This window comes from Momordica charantia, assembly GCF_013281855.1.
Source record: "Momordica charantia cultivar OHB3-1 chromosome 3 unlocalized genomic scaffold, Mcharantia_2.0 BLBB01000003.1, whole genome shotgun sequence".
NCBI lineage: Eukaryota > Viridiplantae > Streptophyta > Magnoliopsida > Cucurbitales > Cucurbitaceae > Momordica > Momordica charantia.
The window spans coordinates 22803027-22812924 of NW_028275161.1; the positions used below are offsets into that span (position 1 = coordinate 22803027).

At 38.9% G+C, this 9898-nt stretch overlaps 3 protein-coding genes across 3 annotated transcripts; all 3 read right to left on the reverse strand.

The window, feature by feature from the left end:
- Positions 1-564: 564 nt before the first annotated feature.
- On the reverse strand, positions 565-2824 carry LOC111008944 (glycosyltransferase BC10-like). Its single transcript, XM_022281826.2, has 2 exons — positions 2073-2824; positions 565-1351 (listed from the first exon to the last, which is right to left on the reverse strand). The coding sequence occupies exons 1-2, from the start codon at positions 2616-2618 to the stop codon at positions 701-703; spliced, it is 1197 nt and encodes a 398-aa protein (XP_022137518.1). The 5' UTR covers positions 2619-2824; the 3' UTR covers positions 565-700.
- Positions 2825-3859: 1035 nt separating this feature from the next.
- On the reverse strand, positions 3860-7377 carry DELTA-ADR (delta-adaptin). Its single transcript, XM_022281732.2, has one exon. It carries the CDS (start codon positions 7060-7062, stop codon positions 4132-4134), a length of 2931 nt encoding a protein of 976 aa, XP_022137424.1. The 5' UTR covers positions 7063-7377; the 3' UTR covers positions 3860-4131.
- Positions 7378-7732: 355 nt separating this feature from the next.
- LOC148212600 (uncharacterized) lies at positions 7733-9014 on the reverse strand. The gene has a single exon (XM_088121463.1). It carries the CDS (start codon positions 8857-8859, stop codon positions 7951-7953), a length of 909 nt encoding a protein of 302 aa, XP_087977589.1. The 5' UTR covers positions 8860-9014; the 3' UTR covers positions 7733-7950.
- Between the last annotated feature and the right edge of the window lie 884 nt (positions 9015-9898).

The window sequence follows — 9898 nt, forward strand, 5'->3', positions numbered from 1 at the left end:
ATTTGTTAATTAAGAAGAGCATTGCGAATTCTGTAATTCTACAATCAAATATTTTTTTTTAATTTTAATGACATAAATTCCATTTGGTTGAAAATAAAAATGATATAACTTGCTTCATTCATAACTAGTTAGAAAATTTGAAAGATTTTTATTGGAACGAGACCTTCTCGGAGTTAAAAAATCATGTATAAAAACAAATTATAATTTAAAACAATTTGGACAAAATATCAAACATTAGCTTAATTAGCTCGGTGTAAATAGCACCTATCTTTGATTAAGATATCATGAGTTTAAATTCGTCCCCTGTATATATACCCTATGTATATATATAGTTTATTATATATATATATATATATATAATTTTAAATGAAATATGTCTTTAACCGATTTCAATTTAAGTAAGAGTTCTAGTTCCCAATATACATATAGTTTTAAATGAAATATGTCTTTAACCAGTTTTCAACTTAGGAAAGAATTCTAGTTCCCAAAAGGATTTCTACCTTAAATTACACAAATTTACTAATCACAAACCTATAAATAAAAATCAACAATACCCTACACGAATTTAAAATTTTTGTATCTCTCATTATTCTTCATCTGTATAATTCAAATACATATTACATTAATCTAAATTTTGTATATATAAGTAAAAAGTTTAAAAAATCCGAATTTATTAAATGGTATATTAATTATTTGTGATTTAAAGCAGACCTTGCAACAGAGAGGTCCAAATCTTGAGCAGAGGCTGGAGAGAATCCGGCATAAACTTCCGGGCGAACAGAAAGCAGAGAGAAACGGTGTCGTTCGCATCATTATAAGTACAGTTAAAACCAAACCGGATCCGGTTCAACAACTCGACCGAAACCTGGCGCCTCCCGAATCTGCCGGGATGCGGGCCATTCTTGGACCAATCTACCCAGGTAATGCTCCGGTTCGAACTCCGGTCCGGCGAAACAATATTGAGGAGCGTGGGAATGTAGTGCTCGTCCGTGTAACACGGCGGCGCGCAGTGGTCCCGGAAAACTGGGTAATAGGTTCTGTCGGAGGCGATGTCCAGCGCCGCCGCCCGGTCGGCCTCGAACCACTGGGAGCCCTTCCGCCAGTCGGCGAGGGTGACGGCCGGGAACATACGGCGGTTGTAACGGCCGCGGCCGATTTTTCTGGGATCGTCGTAGGAAGAGACGAAGGAGTATTCGGAGTTGATGAGGTAATTGTAGATGGTGGTGAAATTGTAGAGAGGGATGCAGCTTTCGGAGAGTAAAACGAATCTTTGGTTGGAGAAATCGAGAAGGGCGTTTGCCAGAAGGCGGCGCTCCGCGTGGATCATCGACGGCCTTCCCCATTCCACTGCCTGAAAATCGCCGTACACATTTCAAGTCACTTCTACATTTTTTGTTTTTAAGTTTAACTTAAAATTTTGAATTTATATATATTTTATTTTTTAAAAGTTTTGACTCTTAAATTGTGGTTAAATTATAAACTTACCCTAGGGTTTTAACAATTTAATCCAACTAATTTTTTTTTTTGTGAGAAATATATTCTTATGTTTTTGGCTAAGTTTCTATTTGATTTTATTGTTTTAAAATTTTAATTTAATCCTGTATAATTGGATGTTAATTTTAATTTGATTTCTATAGTTTTAAGATTTTTAATTTGATCGGTATAGTTTGGGCAAACCTCGTAAATCATCTCTAAACTATTTTTACCTACATGAAATTCTATCTATTTTTCTCTGTCGTTATTCAGCATGAAACCATATTATTGTTCGAATATAGAAAATCTCATGTATTTGAGACAATAAGGACGATTTACAATAAGGATTGTTATAATTTGTGAGATTTGATCGAACTATAAAAATTAAATTAAAACTTTTAAAATTAAATGATAGAGTCTAAATTTGTAGTTTCAAATCAGGAATTTAATGACTAAATTTATAATTTAACTTTAATCTCTTTTAATTCATTAATTTAGTTTTTAGGAGAATAAAAACATAATAGAATGTTATTTTGCTTAGGTTAATAAACGGTCTCCACATTTATTTGTTGTATTAAAAAAAGGGTACGGGAGCTCACCTGGCTTGGGATCCGTCTTCCGTGGAAGACAGAGCTCAGAGGCAGCGAAGAAGAAACATTATAGGAGGGATGAGTGTGAACATAAATGGAAAACAGCGGTTGATGGCCTTTGAAGAACATCTCCCACAGAGGAGCCAGAGGCAACGCCCCCTTCACCAAAAACATGAATGCAACTTTTGGCACACGTTCATATGGGAACTCTTTGATCAGCGGAACCATGGAAGCTCTCCAGAACACTTCATCATCATTCATTGTGTGCATCAGAGGTGGCTCTACATTCGGGTCGATAAAGCAATTTGTTTTGCAGTCAACCGGCGGCGGCGGCGGTTGAAGTTGAAGTGGTGGAGGTGGCGGTTGTGTGAGGAGGGAGAAGTTACGGAGGTGGAAAGTGAATGATGAGAAGCTCTTGATGTTCAGACTGATGGCGATTCCGAAGGAGAAGCCAATGAGTAAGAAGAGAAAATGGAAGATTTGGGACAAGTGAGATGATGGGGAATTGGGGATCACAGAAATATGCTTTTTGTTCTGCTCATTGCCCATTTTCATTTGGCCTCTTCTCAAAGCTTACAGAAGAGGAGGAAGAAGAAGATGATGAGAGAAGAGAGATCAGTTGGGAGGTTTAATTTCTTGATTATGGAACAAGTTACAGAGCAAAACTTGAACCGAAAGTTAGTGACTTATCATGTGACCCTCTCAGCAAAAGTCTTCTTTCTTGGCTTTGTCTTAAACAGGGCCATGCATAAAAGGACAAACTTTGTAAAATATTAGGTTGAGTAGTTATCTTCGTGAATCACCTATCAAATTTTGACAATTAAGAAAAAGAAAGGGAGAAAAATATGATTAAAATATATATATATATATATTTTTCACAGCTTTGAAATTTTTATTTGTGATTAGTGCATAAATATGAGTGCAGACATACCATAGAAAGAGCACACCGAGAGAAATGAGATAAGGACGATGCTATTATGGCCTAAAACAATGTGGCCAATACTATTAGATATACAAGAGAGAAATTAAAAACGATAATTTGATCATGCATCTAACGGTTAAAAGGAAAGTAGTCATATCATCATACATCTAACGGTTAAAAGGAAAGTAGTCATATCGAATATAAAATTCATTGAAAAAATGTTCACTTTTTGTGTCAAAGGAAAAAACTTGCCTATTTTTGTATTGATCTACTTGTAAGTTATATTGCATTTTATGTTCCAGGTGCAATTCGCACATAGTTTGACTTTTTAACAAAACTTTCATGGTCTACTAAAATATTGTTTTTATGAGGGAAAAATCACAAAATTATATGCTCATCTTTTGATGATACATTTAAAAATATGGGTATCACCTCGATGGTAAAACCTTAGAAATATGAACTGGCTAAAATCAAGCAATTAGATCCATCATTAAGCAGCAAGTTGTGTATTTATAACATATGATTAGTGAGTATTGAATGGGATTAATTTTAACTCTCTAAAGTCTTCCTTCCCATTTCCAAGTGGTTTACTTTGACCCTTCATTCACGCTCTTCCATCATTTTAAGGATTCACCACGTTCTTCCTTTTGTTTTTCCTTAGTTGCTCTCAACTTAGGAAACAAATTACTTATCTCTTTCCTAGTACTTGATGCAAAACCTGACAACTCAGACATGATTTGTTTTTAGTATAAATGCCTTTGTTTGGAAGGAGTGATGTTTTGCTTCGAAGATTAATGAAGCTCAAATCTCTCCAGCCATGGCTGTCCGCTTGTCATCAACTAAAACAGCTCAAAGTTTAACATGATGCACTGTGTTAAATTTGAAACCACCACTCCATAATATATACACAAATTAACAAAAATGTTTCATATTAATACCAGAAACCAGATGATCTCAAATTTGAAACTCTGTTTCTGAAATGGACCTCCATTCTGTAACAAAATGAATCTAAAAGCACCCCAGACATTGACCAAAAAATCAACAAATTTTTACAGCAGAACTAACCATGGCACTTCAGAATTGGGAAATCAAACCAGTCATTGATGCCGGGACTTTATGCGGAGAATCTGATTCGGGTTTTTAGAGCTATAGAAGGAAATCGGGTATAACCGTCTGTGAAGCCACAGGTAATGGAGCATCCCCACTTTGTTTAGCTTTATGCCTACCGTGCCGCTGACTACTCGTTCGCTTGCCTTTCTTATGAACTTGATCCTTTTTCTCACTACTCTTTTCTAGACTTGATTGTTTGCCATCTTTTGCATGATGTCGATGTGTTCTTCTTGAACTTGTATCTATCTTATTGAATTGCTCTTCAAGATCACCCAGATTTTCTTTTGACTCAGAAGGATCATCAGCATTTTGTTTCTCCTTTCCTTTTCTCCTGCTAGAGGGCTTGGAAGATTGGTTTGTTTGTGAGGAAGTAGGCCTCGCATTGCTGCCTACAAGAACGTCACGTACTGCATCAGAAAGCAAATCATCCTTCGACTGGGGCTTCTTCCTCGTAATGGGCAATTCATCTCCTTCATCCAACCTCACCACCACAGGCCTAGGCTTAGCTGAATTAGACTTTTTCTTTAATGCCAGTGACCGTTCTGCAAGCTTGACAAGATGGGCAGCATCATCATCCAGATTATCGTCTAACTTGAGTTCGTTTGCCGGTGGATAATCATTGGAGACATCATCAGTCTTATCTGATGGAAGATAATACAGTCCATGTCGCTTCCGGTGCTCGGAGAGAAGAGATGTGGTTGCATTTGATGATTCAGATTCCTGCTGGCTCTGTTGAGAAAATATAGATGAATCAACCTTTTCCTCATGGAGAGAACTTCCAAAAGAAAAGGAGCCTTCTGGTAGCTGAATATCACTGCATATCGTTTCCAAGTCATCAAGATTCTCCTTGAGTACCAATCCTTCAGGTATTGGAACCCTTTCTTGAGCATTTATTGAGATCGGACCAAAGTCGTCAGAGAAGGCATCAAGAATCAGTTCAGTTATTTTGGAGATTTCAGCAAGTTTCATTTCTGAACTTCCATATTTTTGATTTAGACCATCAGGAATCTGTTGCCTAATTAACTCAATCAAACTGAGCAAGTTTCTAGATCTCTCAAGTAATTCAACATCCTGGCTCCACGTTAAAGGGCCCAAAGAAAATTGAACAAAATTGAACAATTCGACAATCGATCCAAGAGGTGAACTATTATCCTCTAACGATGCAGATGTACATGTCTCGACACGGGACAGGGTCTCCTTATCAATTTCAGAGAAAGTAACTTTCAGTGGTTGATTAGACCCCCTTGGGTTGAACTCCTCAACCTGTTCACGAATATCAGAAGTATCGTATGGTGCTAAAGCAGAAGCCTCTTGGCATTCCCTTGCAGAAAGAGATTCTGAACTACTCTCTACCAAATTATCAGCATATGGAGAGGAGTCAATGTTTTGCTCTTGAATGTAAGAATTCAAACAAAAGATTGACACCTTAAACGCTGACTGAACATAGACTGCTCTAACAGATGGTGGCAAGAGATTACTGCGAGGCTGTAACAGTGCCTCTAGGAGTTCAAATGGCTTGCCCGAAAATTGCACGTATTCCCCTGACACCCAAGCAGCAGCCGATAGTATCCTATGCATGAAAGGATTACCAAGCAATGCCGGATCAATAAGCAGATCGCGGCTGACCATGACAAGAGTAGGCCTTGCATCCTTGACCCTCATACCAATATCTATAAGCTGATTTTCAATTTCCTCCCCCTTTCGGCAATGCGGGATCCTCGACATTTCACCAAGAAGTGACACATACCAATCAAAATCGATGATAATTTCATATACATTTTCCCCACATGTGGCCAAGATGGATCCCAGAATTTCATTACAGAACTCAGGATCAGATTTAAGAGCAAGATTCACCAAAACTTTGCAGATTTCAGCTACATTACTCTCAGAAACCATAGCCATCACAAGCCGCAAGGACTCAAGTTTAACATTTGGATCCACATCACTCAAAGACTTGATTACGATCTCTTTGTTCTCCAAAATGGCCCACGAGTGTTTTGGCACAAGGATTGAAAGAGCATGCAATCCAAGATACTTCAAATTTGGATCATCATCAACCAAAAACTCTCGAGTTCTCTCAACCGCAAGTTTAACTGCCGATTCAAAGTCAGGCAAGCTAGTAACCACAGTCCTAATGCACTCAAACAACAATGACTTCGCCCCCGTTCTTCTCATATGCTCAGTTATAGGTTCAACAACTTTCCTAGCCAATCTTGGCTCTAGTAGAGCCAACTTTGAAAATATCTTCAGCACCTTAATTAGCACCCAATTGTTCTTGCTATCGACCAAAATCCTATAAAATTCGGGTGCCAATGGAAGATAAGATCTAGGGTCCTGGGAAGCAAGCTCGCTAAAGACCCCAACAACTGCTGACAAAATTCGAGGATCCGAACTATCTAAATTCTCAACCAAACGCTTAAAACACACCCTAACAGCATCTGGGAATTTCCCAAAAACCCTCAAAACCACACCAATTGCCTTCTTTCTAACAGAGACCTTACTACTCGACAGCAATGTAAAAATCTCAGGGGTTAAGTCTCTAGCAAGATCAACAGTTGCAATTCTCGACAAACAATCAAGAGCAAGACTGACCTCGAATTCATTGGTGCTAGTTAAATCTTTTCGGAGCTGGTTGGTGATGAGGAGGAGAACAGGGGTGGCTTCATGAAACGATTGGGAGGCAGCGAGGTAGCCGATCTTCTTTTGGATGAAGCGAGAAGATGACATAACCTCAACGACATGGAAAGCAGCCCAGTTCATATCGACGCCGTGGAGGGAGTTGAGGTAAGAGAGCTTTTGGAGAGCCGTGGACTTAGTTTGAGGGTCGGTAGATTTGATCTCGCGCCGAATCTCGTCCATGGCCTTCGAAATGGAAGCAGACTCTCCTATGAGTTGGAGGCGGAGGCCTTTGATAAGGTCATCCAGAGTTCGCTGGAAGAGAGTTTCCATGAGAGAGGAACCCGCCATTGATACAAACGAAGCTGCTCACTCTAATGTCTGCAATGGGAATTTGTGCTAGAAATTCATGATTGTAGGGCTGGTAATTGGCGAAAGACGAGAGATCTGAGAAATGAATGAAATCGATTCCATTCCATAGAGTAAAGCTCGATTGCTGCAAGGGGAAGTTGTGATCTTGGACAAAAAGATGGAAGGGAAAAATGAAAACTGCAGACTTTCGGATTGTGGAGTAAAATTCTGAAATGGGAACGGAAGGGACAGTGATCTCGATTTGGGTTTTCGAAGCGGAGCTCCGTCCAAAGTCCAACGCAGACGACAAACACATTGGATATGTGATGTGGGCCTATACTGGACCTGTGTAGCTCAATTTGAAAACAAAAAAAAAACCAAACTTTCTATCAGAGCCAGGTTTCGATCCTGGGACCTGTGGGTTATGGGCCCACCACGCTTCCGCTGCGCCACTCTGATTTGTGATATCCATTTCATTTGTTTTATATTTAACCTATTGTTACATTATACTACAACATTCGGAAATTGACCATCAACTAATTCTTCAGGCATTTCTGTTTTAAGTTTTAAGCTTATTCTCCGTGAAACACAATGCATTAAACTATAAAACCAAGCAGAAAAGGGGGGGGGGGGGGGGGGGGGGGGGGGGGGGGGGGGGGGGGAATGGAGAGAAACAAAATAATTTACATCTTTGAAAGTCTCCACAAAATACAAACCAATACATTCACTGATCTTCTCTCCTTCAACTATACCCAAAAACAACGTATTCAGAGCAGAGCATCTAAGAAACAAAATACATTTTCTTCAGCTTAGAACTGCTTAATTTCCAAAAGGAAGTCTTCTTCCAACTGCTAATATAATATAATTATCTGCAATCTGCAATCGCATTTACTTGAAGCTGAAATCCTGCCCCTCCGGCCACCAACACGGCCGTGGAAATGTCATTCCACGACGCATTACAATGTCCAATATACTCAGATTTGCCAAACTATCGTCTTCTTCACCTTCTTCATCTCCAATCATCTTTAATATTTCCAAAACTATGGGCATGGGCTTTCCAGAGTTACCAGATCGCGTTGCATCGCTCTCCTTCGTCTTCTTCTCTGCGTTCCCCTTTGCTCCATTGATTGATGATGGCAGCACGCGCCTACATTGATCGCCGTTGTTTTCCCTCACCAATTTCTCAGTCGTTTCGTCCATGAGTTTTGATTCTTCGCCGGATTTCGTCGAATCGAGATCAACCAGTGGTTTTTCTCCTACGATTGGTCCAGAAGAGGGTGTACCCAATGGTTCCTTGGACAATTTCAACCTTTTCGATGCCGGTTCAGACTCCGGAATCTCGCTTCTACAAACCCCGGTATTTTCGATTTCAGCAATTCGTCGCGTCGATTGAACTTCCAATTGAAACCCTAGGTCAGTATCCTTCCCCAAATCAATCGCAGTAGCATCGCCTATTGATCCAACCACCTCAGCACCGCCGGCTACCGCCACCGAATCTTGACGAGCAGGATCATCCACCGGCAGGGATTGGTGTCCGCCGGAGGCCGCGGGCGCCGACTGTTCAGGTGGAGTCTGGTAGGCATCCTGAGCCTGAGGGGCGATTTGTTGTCTCTGTTCGAAGCTCTGAGGGAGGGAAGCCATGAAAACACCAGGAGGGTGAAGGGGAAACCCTTGGGAGTCAGTAAAGGCAGAGGCATCGCCGGCAAAGGGGCAGCGACGCAAGAATTCCTCTTGCGAGTCAGAAATGGTACAGAAGTGGGCGAGTGAGGCAAAGGGATCGTCGCCATTTTCGTCCATTCCAAGAAGCGAAGTAAAGCGAAAGGAGAGATAACTTTTACGAATCCAACCACAGAATTGAACCGAATCCTGAGATTTACTGCGAACAGAAGAATATGAATTAGTTCTTCCTCATCCGACCTATTTATTTATTTTAGGTTTTCTCGACGGAATTGAAACCCATTGACATTTACTTATTTACTTATTTATTTATTTTACCACGTTACTTTGTAAATTCTCCGAGCGTTTTCTTAACATGCTAACTTTTTACGACCTTTACTTAAAAATTAAATTGTTTGCAATTTGATCATTTAGTTGAGTTTCACAATAATATACTTATCGGCCCCTATTTAAGAGGAACTTTGTGTCGAGCCAAGGTGCCGCTCAAATTATTAGAGAAGGAACCATTGGTATTTTCAAAAATATTGCTAAGATAGATATTCATGATGGGATGAAAATTTTTTACATTTATCGATATAGATGTCCAAGTATTCCATATTTTGTTGAGTTTACGAGGGGAATGCAGATAAATGCCCAAATTGATTAAAAGAGAACATGATCTAAGAAACATATATCAATTATAGTCGAGTTGAGTCAAATTATATGTGTGATCTTTTAAGTTGGATTTTATTTACTTATTAAATACATATTATTTCTTAGTCCGGAATATAGTAAAAATTTGGCTTAAATTTCCATTGGGTTCAAAAGCTAGTTCCTAAATTTTTTGTACTCCGGGCTTTTTTTTTTTTTACAATTCATACTTCGGTTCTAATTTTATAATCACAATTTTTTTTTCTTGAAATACTCTTATATTCACAACTTGACACAATAACGTGGGAGGTCTTTTTGTTTTTTTTTTTTAAGGAAGTGTGGGAGTTTAAACATATCTAATTTGATTCAAGAAAATGTTTTTAAAAAAATAAAAATAAAATATTTACAAATTAGTCTAGATCCTACTATCTCACGCTCTATTTTTTTTTTTTCATATCTGATTTTTTTTATTTGAAAAAGAAAGATAAATTTTTTATAGCAAAATTAAAAGAAAGGTAGAATGTAGTGG